This window comes from Carassius auratus, chromosome 25 (assembly GCF_003368295.1).
Source record: "Carassius auratus strain Wakin chromosome 25, ASM336829v1, whole genome shotgun sequence".
Taxonomy (NCBI): domain Eukaryota; kingdom Metazoa; phylum Chordata; class Actinopteri; order Cypriniformes; family Cyprinidae; genus Carassius; species Carassius auratus.
The window spans coordinates 10978833-11001779 of record NC_039267.1 but is presented as its reverse complement, the minus strand read 5'-3'; the positions used below and the strand labels follow the sequence as shown (position 1 = coordinate 11001779).

General features: G+C 38.7%; 1 protein-coding gene across 1 annotated transcript in view; it reads left to right on the top strand.

Annotated features, from left to right (window-relative positions):
- LOC113043267 (hepatocyte growth factor receptor-like) overlaps nt 1-22947 on the top strand; it is a 47402-nt gene that overhangs the window by 10883 nt on the left and 13572 nt on the right. The window contains 9 exon segments of the mRNA XM_026202515.1: nt 8442-8633; nt 11844-11978; nt 12230-12409; nt 14230-14390; nt 14829-14931; nt 15340-15476; nt 15647-15811; nt 16013-16112; nt 20807-21025. Of these exon segments, the coding sequence (XP_026058300.1) occupies nt 8442-8633; nt 11844-11978; nt 12230-12409; nt 14230-14390; nt 14829-14931; nt 15340-15476; nt 15647-15811; nt 16013-16112; nt 20807-21025 (1392 nt within the window).

Here is a 22947-nt window from a genome sequence, read left to right as displayed (position 1 = left end):
TGCCTCTTCAAACATTAGATTATCATCAAAAAGACTCTTTCTATTGTTCTAATAGCATTAACATACTAAATGTGTCAAGATGGGCTTAACACGTTCATTCTCAGCTCTTTATGAATTTTGGGGGCACTTCTTTGGAGCAAAGTTCTTCACAGAATGTCATGCGTGGAAATAAATTAGCTGAAATTAGGAACAGAGAATCTAAAAAAAAAACTCTTTTAACAGCTCCCAAAATAAAACCCTTGTGTCTGATCTGTCCAGTAAGAGGCACGTTTAATTTGCTCCCTCTGACATGTGAAAAAGCGTAAGATCATCACAGAAAGGCAGGCCCTGCCAAGCCTTTACAGTGAAGATTGGAATTGATTATTCCGGGCAACTGCAAACCAGGCGTTCGAATGCTCTGCCTCTCTTTTCTTCCATAAAGGGCTGGATTTGATCTTTTAAAGGGTCTCAGCGCTTCATGGTTTTAAAGCCGTGCTCTATACCCTTTTATCAGATCCATGCTCCTTGCATAAGGGTGGAGGTTTTTATTCCAGCATGCTTGTGGACTGTGGCAGAGAGCGATGTGTTTGAGCGTCCTCATCTTGTCTGCTATAATGAATGGACATTTCCGCTAATGCTTTGAATAGATCCATGCTGCACGAGTAAATAATGACATACCTCCCGGCCTCCAGAATGGACTCCACACTAAATTATCCCCGTTTGCTTATGCCTGTTTATCTAATTGAATGGATGAGCATGGTTCATAAGTACTTCCATAGTCTATGTCATTGTAATAAGAATGATAGCTCTGTCTCGCTTATGTTTAGCTTGTCACTATTTTAGCTAGTGTAAATTGTGTAGCGTTGGCCCAATCTGTGCTTCATGGCTCATTAACTGCAAAGGAACGATGAAAAATATTCAAGCATGATGTCTTGTTGTTTTAACAAATTTATTTGATTAATTGTTTTTTAATCATGATTTTAGTTTGATTAATGACTTGTGCTGAATTATATTATGTTTCCAGGCATATTAATCATTATGCTCTTTAACTGAATTGTATTGCAACATGCAACAACAAGTTCAAGTTCACTAGATGAACATGGATTTAACCATGAGCAGTTGAATAAACTGATCATTTTTTTTCAAGCAGTTGTGCTGGGTCGTGTATTGTTCCCATTTGGAAACTTGCGTGAGGAACAAAGTCCCCTGCTGACAGATCACTTGACTGCTGCGCTGAGAGGTAAAAAGAAGTAAAAAATTGAGTAACAAGACAAGATAACACCAAAAAGAGGAATGCGAGGCAAAGTAACATAAGAATAAAATTGAAAACAAGAAAAAGACTTGAACAGGAGTCTACAGGATCTTCAGTTAATATGATAACAAAAGACAAATTCTCAGACAACAGCTGGTAAAAACCAAGGTGCGACTTGTACAATAAACTAAACTGCAATAAACTACAGTTGTACAATAAACGGCAATAATGTACAATAAACTAAACTGCCCGATACTGACAGAAATTTATATGCAGATATTTAGATTTTCTGCCGTAAGTATAGAGATATGAAAAAGCACAGACATATACACATGCCAAAGTTATTTTCATTTTTGTTAATAATAAATAAAAAATCTAAATACAAAATAATAAATATTGTAGAATACTGTAAAATGTATATTTAAATATGAATAAAACAATAAAATATTTTATTTATAGTACCAATGTAAAATTACAATACTGATATTTACAACCTAATTTCTTAATTCTTAATCAATTTTTAAATGTTAACCCATCAAGTTTTTATTTTAATAGATATACGCTCTGCTGGTATCAGAGCGAAATGCAGCACTGTGTTCTTTACACGCATGCAGCTCAAGACAAGCTAAATTAACTAATTCCTTTGAAATTCTGAAACTTAATTTCATGAGTTGCGTGCAAATAAATGAGAACAATCTGAAACTGGCATTGTATATGTTTATATGAATAAAAATCTGCTTTCAAAAAATCGCATTATAGGCCATATTGCAGTATTAAGTTAATTTTCATGTATTGTGCAGCCCTACAATAGGCTCTTCAAGTGTTCTTCACAGACGTCCACAGTAAGCAAAAAGGCAGAATAATATATACCGAACAATGGGTCTCATTCACTAATTTTTGCGTACAATTTTCTTATTCATACGCACATTTGAACTTCTCACGAGAACTTTCCGCCTAATTCACAACACGTGCGTACGCACATGAGCTTGTTCTTAAACTTGTTCTTCTGTTAGTGAATTTGGAGTCTTCTAAATGAGCGCCCGCATGCACAAAGTCAGTAATTAGCATAATTCATGCCCAAACCAGCTCCATATAAGGGCTTTCCACAACGAGGCACTTGTACAGAGAAAGACAATTATGGCACCGAAACAAAAGACAAAGAAAAATAACTTTAACGATAATGAACGTGAGGTATTGCTGTCGGAGGTGGAAGCCAGGAAAAATTTGTTATTTAAAAGTGTATCCACTGGCATAACGGGCACAGGTAAAAAAAAGAAGCATGGGTTATTACACAGGTTTGGAGATAAGGTGGTATAGGGTGAGAGCGGTTGGTGATGTGGCTTAGGTGTGGTTCCAGTGAGTTGCATAAATTAATGAGGACTTCTCTGGGCAACCTAAAGCGACTTAACAGCCATTCGTCACTCTCAGCGAACATATCTGTGCGCTCTCTAAAGACGCGCTCTCTCCTTAGAGCATGCGCCGCGAAGTCTTCAAGCAGTAGCCTACCAAGTGTGCCACGCCTCTAAACACAAGATGAGACACATTAATCACCGTTTATATAAGGATAGATCAGGTGATTGTTGTTTGGACCTCTTATATATATATATATATATATATATATATATATATATATATATATATATATATATATATATATATATATATATATATATATATAAATTGGAACTGTAATTATAATGTATCAATAACATCTAATTATATAGGGTTCTTAACATATGCTTATATGCTTATAAGGTTCTTGAATCTTTTCGTACATTTAGAATAAATTTTAGTACGAAAGTTTTTGATGAATCATGATTTATTCGTGAAAACGTCCGTACGCACATTTCACGCAAAAATCTGTGCCTACGCATATTAAGTGAATGAGACCCAGTGTCTAACGCTGCGCTGAACTTGAAGAATTCTCTTCTGCTCAGCAAGTAAAAAATACATGCTTGATTCCAGTCTCAAAAATGGCCAAAAAATGTATATACATTTTACTACCTTACTAATTTTAAGTTAAATTGTGCTTTGTTGGTATAATGTCTGCTAGAATGTAAAAAATATATATATATTTTTAAATAGTTTTTTTGTAATAGATTTTTTTTTTTAAAAGCTGCACACAACAGTAAAAGCACGCAATTCAATTATTGCAATGGTGAAAAAAGACAAAATAGACCTAAATGGGTGAAAAATGTGAAAAAACGTGTTCGGCCCAGTGTTTCATTTTGTTCGGCTTCGACCAAGAATTTTCATTTTGGTGCCTCCCTAGTCCACAGGTATTAACACACTAGCAGCCAGGCACCAGGACTGCATGGTGAATGCCAGCCTCTAATCCCACGTAATTGTCAGCTTCTCTAATTCTCCCCAGACTACTGACCTTCACGACCTAGTAATCCAAGAAAGGCACATAAACACAAGAATCGGGTTGCTTTGCGTCGTGCCGTTTAAATGCACAGGTGGGGCACACCGCAATCTTACACACATACATATAAACATATACAACATTAGTGAAAACTTTGTGAGGTCAAAGGTCACATTATTTTCGTCAAGAAGCAGCTGAAGGGTGGGAGCATGGAGCAATGATGTTCAAGAAATCTTCACGTACGCTGTAAGTGTTCGCAACTGTACCACGGCCAGAGGATTAACAGAAAGTCTGTGAAGGTGACATTTGGTCGTACAGATCTCCTTTCACTCATATCAAGCATTTTGGAGGTGACGCCAAAGGCCACAAGGCTATAAAGCACCAAAGGTGGGGCACAGTAACTCTATCTCTTCAGAATTGTGCTGTACACAATGAGAGCTGCTTAATGTGTCTAAGAGGAGCTACCCACTGGCCCTGCCATTCTGTTTTTGTGGGATATTTTTCTGCATTATTTGAAATAATACTTAAAATACTCAACTATGAAGTAATATTCTGGGTTCAATCCAGGTTAACCTCAATTGACAGCACTTTTTTTGTTGTTATTGAATTAGTTCCTGCTTTTCTTTAAATCTTACAGTGAAAAGTGAATGGGGCCTATGCATAAATGTTAAAATATTCACCATTTTAATAGTATAGCCATAAGATGCAAACAGTATGCATTTAACAAGATCTTAACACAATGTGATAAAATCATTTGCTAACTCAATGTTTATTTAAACAGCTTTACAAGTTGAAAACATTTTTCATTAAAATTTTTGTTTTGTTATTTACTATTTGGTCTTGCCGTAAGTGTGTTACTGTAATCTCTATATGTTTTTAAAAGAAGCTGGGTGGCAAGTTGAAATATTTTTTGTTCTAATCAGTAGAGTGCTGCAGCAATGAGTTCTAAAACCCTAAAACAAGCACTCCTGGTTCCACTGTCCTAAATTCAGTGTTTCAAGTGCCAGGTTGCCAAAAAAACAAACAATCTATGCATTGCCTTCCTTCTGATCCCAGTGTTAGGAAAGACTGGATAAACTTTATTTTAAATAAAGTTCCAGACTGCGTCATTTAAGAACTTGGTCCTTTTTGTGTCTGGTCAGAGGAGAACTGACCCCCCGACTGAGCCTGGTTTCTACCAAAGTTTTTTCTCCATTCTGTCACCGATGGAGTTTTGGTTCCTTGCCACTGTCACTTCTGGCTTGCTTAGTTGGGGACAGTTAATTTCCAGCAATATCATCGACTTAATTGCACAGATACTATTTAAACTGAACAGAGCTGGACGATGACACCACTGAATTCAGTGATGAACTGCCTTTAACTTAAATGTGTTTACTATTTCCTTTAGCATTGACACATTTTTCCTATTTGAAGGGCTATATAAATAAAGGTGACTTGACTTGACTTTATTTTACTATGGATTCATTTACAAACAAGGCACAAATCAATGCAGCATTTTCAGAAAGATCGAAACTAAAAGATGCCATGCTATGCCCACTATAACAAGACGGAAAATAACCTATGAAAGTTAGGGATCTTCAACAACCAATACTACTAAGAATCCATAAATGTTAAACTTTTTAATGTAAAAATCTTGATAACATTGTGGACTTCAGAGAACAGTATAAAATAAAAAAAACAAAGGTGGTTCATTGCACCTTTAAGGTATTTTCTAACTTTTACTTCTGTCAATTGTATTTAGGCTTCAAAATTCATAAAAGTCGTGTTCATTTGTGAAGATTATCTTAATAAAAAAAGCATATGAGAATAAGAAACGTTAGTTGGTCACAGATCATGTTTTCTCTCATAGTCCAAAAGCCAATGGAAAAGTCCTATGGGCTGTTTGTTGATGGGACCAGGGTAATGCAGACTTCAGGGTTGGCCTACAAAATACGTCATCCTTGCAGCACTCTATAAACATTGTGCCACAAATGCTGTTAATGGAGTGTAACTTGTGTTCAACCCTGAATATAAATTTTAATAAATGAAGTGAGAAATGGCGAGAATGAAGATCCGACCTGGAAGTCACTCGGTTGGAGGAGCCCGGGGATCAGAGCAACGAAGCTTGTCAAAACACCGTCTAGGTTCTTTCAATTTCTACCCTTGATCCCTCCAATACCATGAGCCAAGTAGTGGAATGTCTCGCTTTTCAAACACACAGGTTAAACATGAAGTTTATTTGCTCTGAAAATAATCCCACAAACCTTTTCTCTCTTCCTCTAAAACATGCTTTTAGGGCTGTGCTCAGGTTCTCATAGGAAAGGCTTCAGAGATCCCCCCAAATCAATTCCAAGCCATGGTGCTTTCTCACACAAGTCCTATTGAAATATGTGGCAGCTTGGCCGTTATGATGGATTACGGTGGGTTTATATAACCCGGCAAAGCAAACGTGTCCTGCTGAAGACACATCAAAGGCAGGCTTGTACACAGTTGGATGAATTCACTGGCCGCTTCATGCTACATGTGTCTCACTCTCTCTTGTTTTGTTGCTCCCTCAATAGGCAGAAGTCCTCCTCTGCCTTCAGGGGTTGGGATGAGCTGGCCCGTAATCCCCCTCGTTTTCACTGGCTTTTTCACCTGTATACCAATTCTGTGCCTCGGAGCCATCCCGCTCGGCCCTGTAATGAGAGCAGGGACCAGCGCTCGTTCGGCCTGATTTATCGTCTACCTGTATTGTTCTCTGCATCTTCAAAGCATCCCTCTGAGACATGCCCTCAAAATGAAGCTGCAACCGCAGTCATGCCACTGACTCATAAATCTTACTCAGATTGCCAGTGAAAGAGGGGTAGAAAGAGTGAGAACTTTTCTGGCACAGGATGGAGTGTCCTTTTTATGCTTGTCTGATTTTTCATGGGTGCCTTTTTAGTGTTTTGTCAGGCCTTCACCATACAGTGGAACAAAACACCATCTGAGAAGAGTTTGAGTGAGCACGGTGTTAATCATTAACCGCCTGTTCTCTGTACTCCAACATTTTAGTCATGGCCTGTGGTGCCAGGGTCTGGTTTCATTAATTATTAATGACTTCTTTGCTTTCATACTAGGGTCTGTGACCCTTTGAGCTTGACCACTGTGTAGGCCTCAGGTGCCCTGTTTCTTTTCAGGTTACTCTGAGGTAATCTCTAACTTGGATAAACTATGATAATTACAGAAATAGTTCACCTAAAATTTTAAATTTAGACATTGTTTACTCACCCTCATGTCATTCCAAATCTTTAGGACATTTTTGCTTCTGCAGAACACAAAAAAAATATGTTTTGAAGAATTTTAGTAACCAAACAGTTTTGGTGACCATTGTGCACGCATTATCTTCTTTTGTGTTCCAAAGAATAAAGAAAGTAATACATGTTTGGAACTACATGAAAGTAAGTGAATGATAATAGAATGTTCATTTTGGGTGAACTATACTTTGAACTGCCCCTTTTAATAGTGAAAATGATTAAGGATTGTCGAGCTGTCTATGTACTGTATCATGAACGTATCCCATCTTGGGCACTATTTTCCAAGACCTCGTTTTATAAGGAACTGGAATTTAAAACGTCATTTTTGAAAATCATAGAAACATTCTTGAGAGGTCATGAGAAAAGTCCAATTCCTGAATGAATCATGCTTTTAGGAAAGAATTTTACTGAATCTGATGATACGGTCTAAATGATATTTTTCATAAATTATCTACTGGATTGATCTACACTACTGTTCAAAGTTTACTTTTAAATAAATACGTTTATTCAGCATGGATGCATTTCGGTGTGAATAAATGCAGCCTTGTTGAGCCTTCTTTCAAAAACATAAAAAAATCTTATGACCCGAAACTATCAGGGAGGAATGACTTCAAATGTGGTACATCTCTCATACGAAGCTTGGTACTTAAATGATAAGTGATATGATTTTTTATTGTGCAGCTTGATCCACAGAGGAACATAATACGAGTTTGAAATGATATACAGTAGAGGTGAATAAATGATGGCAGGTTGATCTTCACATTTTGCCTTTAAGTATAATCAAAATGTAAGTTTAGTTTTCTTCAAGAGGGCATATTAGGGAAAAGCCTTTTTCTTTTGAAATAAGAAGTTGATAGATGATCTAATATTCACAACACAAAGCTCTTTCCCTCAGTGCCTATTTGGTTTCATCAGCTTGGCCTGCCCTGATGAATGACTGTGCGAGCTATGCAGGTACAGCCAATCAAAACACAGATCATCATACAATACACCACATAAACAATACAGTCTTAAAGGTACAGTCGCAAAAATGGATAGATTCTGAGTTTTATAAAAATGTTTTTCGACATTGTAATTCATATGGAAAGAATTAAATGCTACAGAAGTGTTGTGAATATGGCCCCTTTAATATCACCAGGACCAAACAGCCTCTCTGCAACTTCCAAAACTCCACAGGTTGTAAAGATCCCAGCCAAACAAAGCTGGCCTCAATCGGAGCTCTAACAGAGCAACAGCAAGCCCAACGTTCGTCACAGTTACCCATGAATTCCTGCCATCTGTGAGCACAGCCATCAGATTGTGGCGAGGATGATCCAAGCACCATGGGAGAAAACACGCAACTGCATTGGCCAGGATGAAACAGTAGATGCCGAGCTTAGATGGAGATTTAGTGTGTGGGGCCTAAGTCACTCTTTTGCACAAGCATCTAACCCACAAATTGCATTTGGCATGGTGAAGGCTAGTCTTCTGGAAAAATGGCAGCGCTGCAGAATTCATCCACACCAATAGGCTATTGAGAGCCTCTGCTTGTTGCCAGGTAGAATACCACTTGTCTAACTTGTCAATGTGTTTCTGTTTTTGTTACCAGAGCTTTGCAGGAGATTCCTTCAGCTGTGGCAAACACGAAAGAGGCTACCGGCTAGAGGTCACAAGCACCAATCCACGCCGGGACTACTTCCACGGACGCTTCCGGAATGTTCTTCTCACTTCCATAGCTGTGGTACCCATCCAAAACCACACTGTGGTCAGCCTAGGCACAGCTGAGGGCCGCGTCATCCAGGTGAGACATTTATTTTATTTATTCACTATTAAAGCTGAACTTACATAATGTCTGGATTAGCAAATGAGCATTTAGATTGAATTTATGAGTTTAGTATGTGCCATAGTGCTAGAAGAAATGTGGCTGAATTCTGGGAAAAGAAATGGTGAAGCATTTGCAGAATCTAAAATTAAATCAGAATATTTTTGTCAAAGTCCTGTTGTTGCCAACGCTATTTCCCTGTTTTATTGTGCATGTAAATAGACAGGATGTAAGTACGTGACCAGTGAAAACAGCTCCGAATGAAGGAAAATGCAGGTGCCAGTGGCAGGTTGGGAAATATGGTCTTTTCCTGTTTGCATTTGAGTCACCTTTGACCTCTGAGCAGCACTGTCCCAGCTCTCCAATCTAAAAGCACACAAGGTGAAACTTTGCCTATCAATGTCTCAACATGTTTATTGTGCAAGAGTGGCACAGACCCAAATGTTGAATCTGTCCGGCTTGCACACCAAAAATGAGACTATTTGCTCATGGAAGTGTTAGATAGAGACTTGTGGTATTTTGTAAATACCACAGGAAAATGTTTGAGAAATGAGTGGCGAGAGAAAGGGTGACAGCTGCACGGAAGCGTGGCGGAGGAACCGAATGGTACGTTAATAGTAAGCACTAGGCTTCGATGACACGTCCTCGCATGGCATTTTCTTGGAACGGCTGCAGCTGTCGTTCCCTCTCTTTCTCTCTTCCTTTTTTACATTTTTTCCTCTCAACTTTTCTCGCCTCTTTTGTCTGGATGTGGAGGGAGGCCTGGTAAGGGCTGAGTGCTAGTCCAGCTGTCCCATTCGAGAGAGAGTTTTTTCAAAGACAAAGAGAGTGGGTGAGTGTTTAAGAGGCCTTGACAATGAGAATGCAAAAAAAAAAAAGATTGTGAGAAAGACTGATGAAGTTAAATAAAATATGGAATGCAGTGAGTAGTGGTTAAGTGGAGAAGTTTCAAGAGCCCCCCAAGCTTTTTAAAAGGTTGGGAAGAGGGGGGTGCTGGGCAGTAACAGTCCCAGTGGTCCTTATTCTGTATGAGGAAGTGCTCCCACTCTGCCACACTCTTGGTGAGAAAAACTCAACACCTTGCCTTGTGTTTGTGAGTAGGACTTCCCTTACATACACAATAAGCTATAATTCACACGGTTATTAGTGCCTCGCGGTGTGTATTTTTCCCCAGTGTGTGTAACATTCCTCCTTCAATAACAGGTCCATTTGTAGCCATTTTCTGCCATGGCCAGCTTAATTAAGCTTGGCTTAGCTTGGTCGCTTCTGGGACTCGAAATCCTTTTACGGTTTAACACTTTTGGAAACTTTCTTGGCCACATGAAACTCGCCAAGTTTTAGCTGTGGGTTCTTGTTTTGGAGTCATGAATGTAGCACATTGTGTTTGTGCAGCACCTTGGCACAGAATTATTATATTGAAATTTTTTAAATAAACTATTTTAATTTACTATTTATATTATATTATTTAGATATTTATATTTTATATATTATATGAATAATTTACAATTTATCAAAAATGATCAATCTTAAACAATATACTATTTACTTAGAACAGAAATTGCTATTACTTAAAATATTAAATAAATATTACATATATTTATATAGCAGTCTGTTTTAATGTCTGTAGAAGATATCTGTGACGAGAGGAAATTCCCTCCCACACTTTAGGAGGTTTTGGAAACTTGTGTTCCTGTAAATCTGTACTTAAAGCTTGCATGCACTTCATTGTATATTGTCAGGTAATGCAAAAAAATAAATAAAAATTGCACCTAAATCAACTGCTTTTATTCATGTAATAAAACGGTATTGTGAATTGCCCTGGCTACATGTATTACTCCAGTGAAAGATAAAAAAAAAGAAAAAGCTCCTTAAGGTAATAACTGAACATTGACACTTTCTACAGTCCGATCTGATATGTTACTAATCTAAAGATTGGGCTTTTAAAACAGACCACAGAGAGAGTCACATTAGTGCATTGTATTGAGTGAGATGGAGATATGTCACGCACACCATCTTAAAATCACTAAAACCACAGTAATGACATACTCTCTTCCACCAGATGCCCCATGCTTAAAGCCCAGGGCTATTAATGATGTGATCCACTGATCGCTAATGGAGCACAAGCACTATTCAGTCATAGGCTGTCTTGGAGGCCTGTAATTGCAATGTAACCATGATAAATGTTAGTCCAGGTGTGTGGATGGAGCCACTGTTCTGACACCTCCCAGCATGCCAGATAGACAGAGGTCTTTACGTCTGCACTTGCCCTAGGGCCTAAGCTTTTGTCTGTTCCTACTCCTTGACATCAACCGCAGTCATCGCAGTTCAATCTGTCATCTTTTACCCTGAAAGGCAGAGACACTGGTTATTACAGTATCCATGGCAAGGCAGAGGCTGTCTGTGTACAAAGACTGCCTCTGGATTGCACCCTCCTTTGATGCTTCCTCTTTCCCAAGGAAAGTTCCAGACATGATCTGTAATTTAATGTTTTATAACCTGGAAGGAAAAAATAACGGGTGTGCACCAACTCCATGTAGAATATTTGCTTTTCAGGAATAAGATCTTGTGTATTGTCAGGTTTTTGGAAGTGGTATTTCATCCTAAAACCATAAAATTAAATAAAAAATAAAAAATGTATGCATTTAGCAGACACTTTTATCCAAAGTGACTTACAGTGCATTCAGGCTATCAATTTTTACCTATCATGTGTTCCTGGGGAATCGAACCCCCAACCTTGCACTTGATAGTGCAATGCTCTACCAATTGAGCTACAGGAACACTAAGATATATATTTCATTTTTTATCCATTACTGGATTCATTGGTAAAATATCCTCTTTTTTTGTCATGAAAGGTCATACTGCAAAATATCATAATGGTCCTTAAACAGTACTCCTTTATATGGAAAAAAAAAACAACTTTTAAGACAAATTAGACCAATGTCAAGTGACCTGCTGTTGACCTGATCCAAATTGTGTTCTCTATAAATAGCTTACACCAGAAACCACAAGGTTTAAATCATTCAATAGCAGCATTTAATCATCAATGTGGAATGCAGACTTATTCCAGTAAACGACAGACATGCTGTTGTGGTCTTTTTGTAACCATACACATTCTATATTAAGGTCCTGCATTAACTGTTTAGGCTTTTGATGTAAAAGGCCACCCATTTTTGCTGGCATCCTCCGCAGGTGGTGGTTTCCCGCTTTGGAAAGACGGAGCCGCATGTGGATTTCCGCTTGGACGCTCTCCCTGTGTCCTCCGAGATGGCCCTGCTGTCTCCACAGCGTCACGACGGCTCCTTATTGTTGGTAACAGGAAACAAGGTGAACGACACGGCCATTCTTAAAAGTGTTAAGTGTTTGGGAAACGGGTCAAACATTTTCAGGAAAATCATTTGTGAATAGATAGCAAACACACTGGTGATTTAAGACTAACTGATATAGTAAACAGGGTATGACTGCAATAAAGAAACGGAGACATCAGTGAATAAGTCACCTCCTCTGAAAAGATTTTGTCAACAAGTTGCTTTGTATAAAATCATCTGCTAAATGTAGTTTAATACCATGTTCCTCAGGTCTCTAAGATTCCTCTGAGAGGCCCTGGATGTGAACAGCTGTGGACTTGTAGCTCCTGTCTTCTGGCTCCAGCCTTCATGGGCTGCGGATGGTGCAAGACCAGTGATCGCTGCATGAGGGCTCCTCAGTGCTCCCCCTCCCATTGGATCCAGGACTCTTGCCCCCTCCTTATTACCACGGTAACCACCCTGACCCATCACAAACAACATTACCATGGTTTTAAAGCAGCTAATAGCACATAGCTAATAGAATAAGTGCTTTCTAAGTAAAGAGAGCACATACGAAACTCTGACCTCCATTGATTTTGCCTGTTTTGCAGTATTTTCAGGGATAAGCATGGATTTCAAGGACCTTTTGGCTTCTTTTAAAGACGTAAATTGATTCTAAATATCCGATAGGATTCGTTTGCCCTTCTGTGCCTTCTCTAAATCCGTGCATTGGTGCAGAGCAGCCAGAAATATATTTGTATTTGTGTAAGATCTCTTTGCTTATGATAAGTGGTGCTCTGAACACTTAATTATTAACTCAGAGCCAAAATGAGGCCTTGTCCTCCATGTGTTCAAAGCAACACCATCTGCTTATCAATAAATAACTAACATCTCAGAAACAGACTCTTAGAAAACACATTGTTACACACTTATTATGAATAAATTAATAATAAAATCTATTTATTTAACTTTATTAAATTTTTATTTTATTTCAATTTATTTACTTATTTTTCACATTTTTATTTACTTATTTCTTTAGCAAATTTACTTAAGTGATAATGCTGCAGCATCATTGCATTACTTCTGGTAACGTAAAGAAGTTGTTCTGGCTAGTAGGCTATATCGCATTTTAGGGTCTTGCAGTGGCAGATCGTTTCTAGCCTTTCTCACAGCTGCTGGAATAATTACATTTATCATTTTCATGACCGATTATAATTCAAAAAATATAATGCGTTTATGAAACACATGTAAGTGACTGAAATTAGATTATATTCCAGTTTTAAATGTGCACCTGATTAAAGATAGCCTACAAGAGATTACACAAGTTTTGTATTTAAAGAAAGCCAGTTCCAAGAAATAATTATTTGCTTTTTGGGTTAAAAGAATTTCAATATATGAAATCCGAATGAAATTGAAATTAGTAATGGTAATACACTACATGCACATATGCTGATGTTGTTAACATTAACAATTTGAGAACAAAGTAAAACAATAAATTAATAATTTGCACGGTTTGATGTGATATGAGCTAACCGATCGTTAGATTTAATCACCATTGTTAGCGAGATTTATTGTAATGCTTTTTTCCTCAGTTGGTCAGAACTAAAGTGGCAGACTTGTTATTCGTTCAATGACAATATCCGGTAAAAATGCTTATAAGGGTCATATATTCCTAGACGTAGGGTTGAATCTGTGATTTCCTAAGTGCAGTATCCACATCAGTGCGGCGACACATCAAAACATTAGATTCATCCGCGCTGAGGAGCTGTGCCAGTGCAGAACCCACGCAAAGAAAAGAATTCCACAAATAACTGCAATTGCAGCTTTCAAACAGAGATGGTGACAAAAAGACAGCTTTAAGTAACTTAAATGTTTTTTAATATATATTTTTATTTTTTTATTAAATTAACCAACAAATGGTTTACTTACAGTTTTTTGAGCATGTTAAGTTGGGATATGTGAAATATTTTACCACAAAAAAAATGACACACTTCACCTTTAAGGTACTCAGCTGGTGGTTCAACATAAAGGGCACTTTATAACCCAAGAGACTAAAGCACAAAGGAAAGCAGGAAGGTTGTTTTGTTCTCCGTTTTTGTCTCCGTCACCATTTACTGGAAGACCCCCTGCCTTCAGTGTCCATACACCCAAAACAAATTATTGTCAGTGGTTACCAACCACTCATGAGCGGAGAAAATGCTTGGCATAAAGAAACGCAGCAGGAGGTTTAGATACTGAAAGAAAAGTATTGTCACAGTTTGACCTCACAGCTTCTTCTTTCTTTCTTCTAGATTTCTCCTTCCTCTGCTCCACTCGGAGGCCATACTAACATGACAGTCTGTGGCAAAAACTTTGGTTTCAGTAAGAAAGATCGCTTTGATACTAAGCTGATTGACGTGGTGGTTGCTGGAACAAAGTGTAAATTGGAAAGGAAAGACAGCAGCAATAATCGGTAAGTTAATAAAGAAATAGATAAACCTTATGCTTGAATTTAAGCATACCCTCTAGCACTCTGTGTAAATACAACTTCAGAAACATGCTAGGTCACATTCTCAACATAGTGCTCATGTTGCAACCCTGCAGAACATTAAATTGGTCTGCAAAAGTGCTCTATTGTACATCCCGGCCTTCCATGTCAAACTTTCGTACCATTAAGACACAAAACCCATGAGATTTTGTGCCTCCGGACATACCACCCTACAGCCCTCCTATTGTGAGGGGAATGGAAAAATTCCCTTGGAGAATAGCTCCTGTGTAGTTTCTGCCGAGTAGTACGGTTATCATTAAATTAGCGTAGACTAATAGCCTGCTTACTCCACTAGTTTACAACCACGTCTTGTTCACTGTTTTTTGTAGTAGGAGATGTTTATGTCTTTGTGTTGTATGTCAGGTTGGTCTGTGGACTAGATCATGTGAACGCATCCAGCGTTGACTCTGTGGTCAGAGTGCGCAGTGGCAAAGAATGGGCCCAGAAAGACGGTTTCTCATTTGTGGTAAGAATCTTGTCTAATCTCAGTATAAGTGTTTCAACACACGTTCGAGTAATGTATTTTTTTACTTTCTTTCAGTGTTGCGGTTTTCATAGTGCACAAGGACCCAAGGATGTTATTCTATTCTATTTTCCCACTTATTTTGAGTTGGGCTAGAGTTACACAGTGTCCTAATCAGCGCCAAGTGCATTTTCTATCCATACTGTAAGGGAAATGCTGCCATAAAGTCATAAAATATCAACCAATTAGCATATTTTTGTAAGATGTACTATAAAGATATGAAGACTTTAGAGCAGGATTTTAGATCAACTCTGTTTGGAGCTACACAGCATGATGAAGAAAAGTTTCTGTTAAACATTTTTTAAGTGTGCTATAGTTTCATTTCACTTACACAACGTTTTATCTGTCTAGAATCCAGTTGTCACAGAGATCTTCCCAGAGTTTGGACCCAGGTCTGGTGGAACAGTGCTCACTCTCACAGGCTCATTCCTGGATAGTGGAAATGTGCAACTGGTTACCATGGGTAATGCTACCTGTGTGCTGCAGAGGTTTGTATGTCTACAAATCTGTCAAGAGTTTCTATTAAAGACATTTTTCCAAAGAATGGAAGTGAAAAAGTGAGATTTGTTCGTGAGCCAATCACCACTGTCACGCATACATGTATGTGTCTATTTAAACCATTTTCTGTGTGTGTGATTCCCTGTGTGCCTTTGTGCAGTATTTCAGCCACAATGTTGACATGTCGGACACCTCCTCAGCCATCACCGTCCCAACACAAGGTTCAGCTGCACATTGATGGAGTGATTCGTGAGGCTCCTGTCAGCTACACCTACAACGAGAACCCACACATCTCCAGCGTCCAGCCCAAGCATTCCTTCATCAGGTCAGCCCTGCAGCCGTCATTTACATTTAGTCATTTTGCAGACGCTTTTATCCAACGCAGAACAATTGGGGAATACATAAAGCGACTTTCTTTAAGAGGCAAACAGCTACTTTAAATGTAGTTGAAGTTGGGGTATAACTGCAAGAGTAAATCAGTGTGCATTTAACAGCAAGTTCTTCTGTTTTGTGCATGTGTCCACAGCGGAGGAAGCACAGTGACAGTCAATGGTTTCTACCTCCACTCAGCCCTCCAACCTCAGATGGTTCTCACTGCCGCCACAGAGGGCAAAGTCTTCCAAGTGGTGAGTCTAGATGACCCACACAGAGTGTCGAGACATTAAATACCTCCTCTACCATGTCACAGGCATGCTATTATCATTAACCCCACTGAATAAAAAAGCAGATATGAGAAATAAAAGAAGCAATGTTTCAAAATTGCAGTTGTGAAGAGGAAATGGAAAAATCACACACAATGTTCTTGATTTGATTACATTTACATTTAGTCATTTAGCAGACGCTTTTATCCAAAGCGACTCACAAATGAGGACAATGGAAGAAATCAAAATCAACAAAAGAGCAATGATATACAAGAGAAATATAACGTTCTCAGTTAGCTTAACGAAGTACATGTAGCAAGGTTTTTAAAATCATATGATAAATTAAAAGAAAACGAAAAAATAAAATAAAATAAAAAGAATAGAGATAAAAAAAGAATAGATCAAAGGTCTGAGTATTTCACAATCTGCTCAGTTACTGGGGTTTTCACGCACAGTCATTTCTAGGGTTTACAAAGAATGGTGTGAAAAGGGAAAAACATCCAGTATGCGGCAGTCCTGTGGGTGAAAATGCCTTGTTGATGCTAGAAGTCAGAGGAGAATGGGCCGACTGATTCAAGCTGATAGAAGAGCAACTTTGACTGAAATAACCACTCGTTACAACCGAGGTATGCAGCAAAGCATGTGTGAAGCCACAACACGCACAACCTTGAGGTGGATGGGCTACAACAGCAGAAGACCCCAACGGGTACCACTCATCTCCACTACAAATAGGAAAGAGAGGCTACAATTCGCACGAGCTCACCAAAATTGGACAGTTGAAGACTGGAAAAATGTTGCCTGGTCTGATGAGTCTCGATTTCTGTTGAGACATTCAGATGGTAGAGTCAGAATTTGGCGGAAACAGAATGAGAACATGGATCCATCATGCCTTGTTACCACTGTGCAGGCTGGTGGTGGTGGTGGTGTAATAGTGTGGGGGATGTTTTCTTGGCACACTTTAGGCCTCTTAGTGCCAATTGGGCATCATTTAAATGCCACGGCCTACCTGAGCGTTGTTTCTGACCGTGTCCATCCCTTTATGACCACCATGTACCATCCTCCGATTGCTACTTCCAGCAGGATAATGCACCATGTCACAAGCTTGAATCATTTCAAATTGGATTCTTGAACATGACAATGAGTTCACTGTACTAAAATGCCCCCCACAGTCCCCAGATCTCAACCCAATAGAGCATCTTTGGGATGTGGTGGAATGGGAGCTTCGTGCCCTGGATGTGCATCCCACAAATCTCCATCAACTGCAAGATGCTATCCTATCAATACTGGCCAACATTTCTAAAGAATGCTTTCAGCACCTTGTTGAATCAAAGCCACGTAAAATTAAGGCAGTTCTGAAGGTGAAGGGGTCAGACACAGTATTAGTGTGGTGTTCCTAATAATTCTTTAGGTGAGTGTAAAATGAGTGTTATTGTTCATCTACCAGAGTTTCTTTATTAATTTGAAACTCCAAATTTGTTTGTAAATTATTTATTCATTTGCTTTGTATATGCATCTCATTTTTCATCTGACTAAGTTTCTTCATCTATTTGGCAACAGTATGGTTTCTAGTTTTTAAATTGTAATGTATCTTATTTTTGGTCTATCCAAGTCTCTTCATCCATTTGGAAACACTTCCACACCTCATCTCCTGAGAGCTGTGGTTGACCTGATCTGCTTCTCTCTCAATGGAACCAGACAAATACTGATTTACACACAGTTTGACCTTATCTGATTTCTGTGGGGGTGGAGTGTGGTCGTGCAGTGGTACAGTACATGCGAACAATGCTATCTAATCTTAAGCATACAAGTCCCGTCATACTCCAGAATGGGGCTCATTCTTACTCACATCATCATTTTGATTGTACCTCTTCATTTCCACTCAGCTTAAAAGTTTCCCTCCTCAAACATCAGGGTACTGAAGGTAAATATCTCACTGATTTGTCTCAAAGATCAAATATTTTGTACTTAGTACCAAGTAGGCTATTTTAAATGACGCACTTTACGTTTGTCAAGGATTTTGAGTTCACTTGAAAGAAAAATATTTCCGCCTTTTGAATAGAGACTGCTTGAAACACAGGCTTGAAACTTGTGTAAAACAGACTCTTTTCAAATGATTTAAGATGGTTCTGCAGCTGTCAGCCTGTAAATTCTTCTTTATAAACAGTGGGGGCCGGGACAATATTCTTGTCCTAATTTGTGAAGCACAAGAGGTTTATTGTTTTTTCCCTCTCACTTTTATTGGGGAGCATTGTGGTGGAATACTTCCTGTCTTCTGTCAGCTTTTTTCTCAGTCACACGGACTACGGCTGTGTAACCCGAGTCGAGCTGTCATCTGTTATGCTGAGGTTCGATCAACGATGGCGGAAACAGAAACGTGGTCAGTAGCTCAGGTTTCTTCCGGGCTGCATTCACAGTCTAGCTGCTGACAAGCCTGAAATGAAAGAAAAGCGAACACTGATCTCAATTCTCCAGGACACTGTGAATCCTTCCATCAGTTGCATTTCACTTCCTCTTGCAATCAAGCTCTGCCGGCAAAAAAAAAGGAGCGTTAAGAACCAAGGCAAATTGTGGTGGCTCAGGAAAAATGGATGAAATCTCAAGAGCATTCTTGAATATCTGCTTCTGAGATCTCTGCTAAATCTGGGGATCAGCCAATCTCGCCTTTCCCACCAACATGAAAAGCATTTTTACAGGCTGCTGCTTGTCGCTGGCGATTGGCACTGTCCAGGAGCGAACCTGAGAGGGGTTCTATTTGTTTAGGGGTATGGCATCTTCATGGCCAAGATTTCTAGATGTTTCTAACCATGTTCAAGTTTTACTTTGTCCTAGACTTGCCTGTGGGAAGTGAGGGGTGTTAACAGGACTCTAACCTGCTCCAGACACCACACTGGGGTTTCTAGCAAGAACAACACCTGTTTTTGGGATTCAAAGGGGGTCATTTTCATGCCAGATCCCTCTCAATGCACACCAAAGTCTGGTTTTCTCATCTTAGTATGCTCTTACTGACACCTTACTCCATTTTGCCTCATAATATCCTGAAAGTTACCATTCCTTCCTTATCTTTACCCTCTTTAAAAGTTCACATCGAAAGGAACCATCAACAACGGTTATATCAGAGCTGAAACTCTGAAAAAGAATTTCCCATCTAAACCCTGCAGTAAAACATCACTTTAACTCCCGATGAGAATATCTATTCCCCAAACACCAATTTGAAGTGTTTTCGGTGTCTCCCATCATCCTTTGGCTGCTTTCTTTAGCAGCTGTTGTCCAACCGCCCTTTAAGCCCTTTGAGATACTTGATCCATTCTAAACAATTAAACGTTGTGTTTGTTGAGGAGCACACCAAGCCAAGCTGCTTTACAACTATTTGACTAGTCTCAGCAGATAAGACCTCGGATCTCTAAATATGCAAAGAGTTGCTAGTCAAATATACAAGGTATGGACTTTTTCATAGTTTGCTGGCCTCAGTGATGATGCTTAGGAGCTGTATTTTTGTTTCCCATCTGGAATATTTCGCAACACAGAACATGGGTGAAGGGAAGATGTTGACAGGGAAGATATTGCCTACAGTGAGTAATAGCAATCAGTTTTTGGTTAAAAAGTTATTTATCTTCATGCATTCTCTCTAAATTTGTTTCAGAGTCTGATCTTTATGCAAGCTCCCAGGTCGTGGCCTTAATTGCCTTTTTGGCAATATGAAACATCAATCGCTTTTATGAGATTAAAAATATTCACTGGGACCTAAACTGTATTTAGGATTTAACTCACTTATGTGAAGTCAGAATTACTTTAAGTTGTTTTTAAGACTCTAGAGCATTGTAAACCTGCCAAGTGTGCAGAGGGAGACCCAGGTTTGCTGGATAGAAGTCTTGGAGCAGAGCGACTCCGATGCCTTATGTTCATAAATAATGGCATCAAATAATTTGAATGTGTCTCTTGCTCTAGGGTCATTCTTTATGAAGTGGAACGTTCACTTGAGGACAGCTAATCAAACAGCGGTGACATGCAAATGACAGGCATGCTGTAAAATGGGCAGTTGTGGTGGTATTATAATGTGGAATGAAAATGTTGTGTGGCAAGACCTGGCAGGGCTGGAACCACAGCTGGCATGTGAAGACTTCGGGTTGTAACTCATGCATAATTGCACTTAGTCAGGTCTTCAATCTCACAAAGGCTCCTTGTCCACTGGCCTTAAAGTTTGTGATGTATGCTATGCAAGATGATGGGTCTCACATCTGGTTCATAAACGTTATATAAACCGTTTTTTCCCAGAAATTAATTCTCTTTTATTCAGCAAGTGCACATTAGAGTGATCCAAAGTGACAGTAGGGAGATGTTACAAAAGATTTCTGTTTCAAATAACTGCTATTCCTTTGAACTTTCCTGAAGAACAAAAATGTTTCAGCAAAAAATAGTAAGTTAAACAAATTATTTCAGCATCCAGTTTTGATTGCTTCTATTGTCCTCATTTGTAAGTCGCTTTGGATAAAAGCATCTGCTTAATGACTAAATGTAAATGTAATGAAAATCTTACATAATATGAAGATGCTGTGCTCCTAAACAAACTAGAGATGAAGTGATTTGGCCACACAAAAAAAACTAACATGCCTCAAAACTGACTTGGCACAATTGTAATGACAGAGATAGCTAATATTTGTGTTTGTCTTTTTCTGTGCTAGACCTGCAGTCATGATGAGGATAAGCGAAATATCCTTTGTATCACACCCTCCCTGAAAGGCCTCAGTGTTCAGCCTCCAGTTGCCACAAAAATGACCTTCGTGTTAGATGGTTTCTCCACCGATCAGTATGATCTACTGTATGTTGAAGACCCCAAGTTTGAGGAGTTTCAGAAGCCCACAGTTACACCGAGAGGCAACAAGAGCATTCTGGAGATTAAGGTGAGACGCGCATATGCAGAGTGATTCACATTGCTCATTGAGTTGGAAGGAAACAAAACAGGAAGTTTAGTTTGTTTCCCATCGTGCAGCTCCATCTTTCACATTGTTCTTGTCCCCTGAAGGTTACAGCCTCTGACACATTGACTGTGAGATCCTTTGCCCTGGTGAGGGTAGGCTGGTGAAAAAACCCCAGCATTTTTAACAATGAAATATAAGAGTAGACTTTTTTTTTCCTGAAACTGCCACTCAATAGTCAAACGCAGCTGTTGTGAAGAGGAGGGGTGAGAGGGGTCGCGTGAGATTCTGCTTTTTCTTCCCATGCGAGACCTCAGCATCAAATCCCTCTGTACCCCTCTCGGGACTTAGATATGCACACACAGACACACTAAGCGTTGTGTACCGCTCAGTCTCATTTAAAGCCACTATATATATTCAATAATGGGCACAACAGCAGGCTCAGTTTAGCTTAATTGTCATTAAACTGCCCTATCACTCAGATCATGCACTTTCATTCCCATGCAGTCTGTTTGTTTAGATTTTGCAGCTTGATACTTAAGGCCTTCATTAGGGAAATAAAATTGCACTTGGCAGCAATGCTGGCGCTCAAGGGGTTTATCAAAATGTCAGAGATTGTGAGTGTTACTGCAAAAGGAGAGTTTGCCTGGAAGTTAGCTTTTTTTTGTTTGTGGTAATTTTTTATGAGTGTTTTTTAATTATTATTTTATTTATACAAAATCATATGATTTAAAATCTAATCATTTATTTATCAATGTATCATTTATTATATTTTACACACAAACACACACACACACACACACACACACACACACACACATATATATATATATATATATATATATATATAGGTGCTGTTAAATAATTAATTACAATTAATCGCATCCAAAATAAATGTTTTGTTTACATGATATATATGTGTGTACTGTGTATACTTAATATATATATATATATATATATATATATATATATATATATATATATATAAATACACACATGTAAAGCCGGTCCTGTGATTAGTAGTAAATCATCATCAGCTGCTTTCAGATTGAGCAGCATTCACTGCACAGAGCCTATGGCTGACAAGCAAGGTGTAATCGAGTTCGAAATCGAACGCGATTACTCTGCCATTATGAACCTGATATTGCCTAATTGTCAGTGAACTACGGCTCTGCGTAGTGTATACCACTCATCCTGGAAGCAGATGGTGATGATTTACTACTAATCACAGGACCGGCTTTACTGATGAGATGCGCATGACAATCGCATGCGATTAATTGCACAGCCCTATTATATATGAAATAATTTATATGAATATAAATATATACATGTAAATGTTTTCAAAATATATGCTGTATGTGTGTGCCTTTTATATATACATAATAAATATACAAAATACTCACACATATATTATGTAAACAAAAACTTTTATTTTGGATGCGATTGCTAAAGTGAAAAGTTGATGTGACTTTTACATTTCAGGTTTACTTTTGGTCTGACTTTTGGACCCCGCTCAATCCCATGTAGATCGACTGCTGATTAAAAAAAAAATTCTGGAGATTATCATTGCTTTTTAAAATGCCTGAATGTGTCATGCCCACTTTATATATCACGGTTCTGGCAGATGCTGATTATCTAAAACAAACCCCATATTTTTACGTAGTGATCATTTGCTTTTTGTGAATGGCTGTGATCTCCTTAGGGAGCTGGGTCTTAAGTGTAAGTGTATGTGTGTCTGTTCGCATTGGATCTCAGGCTGGCCGGTGTTGTATGGTAACAGGTGCAAGAGTGGAGTGTGTCCAATCTGTAAAGCCCAGGCTGTCATGTGAGGAATGCGATCGCTGTCTTTATTGCCTTCTGCTCCGCTCTGTACACCAGAGCTGGCTGGGTTTAGAGGGGTAGACGCT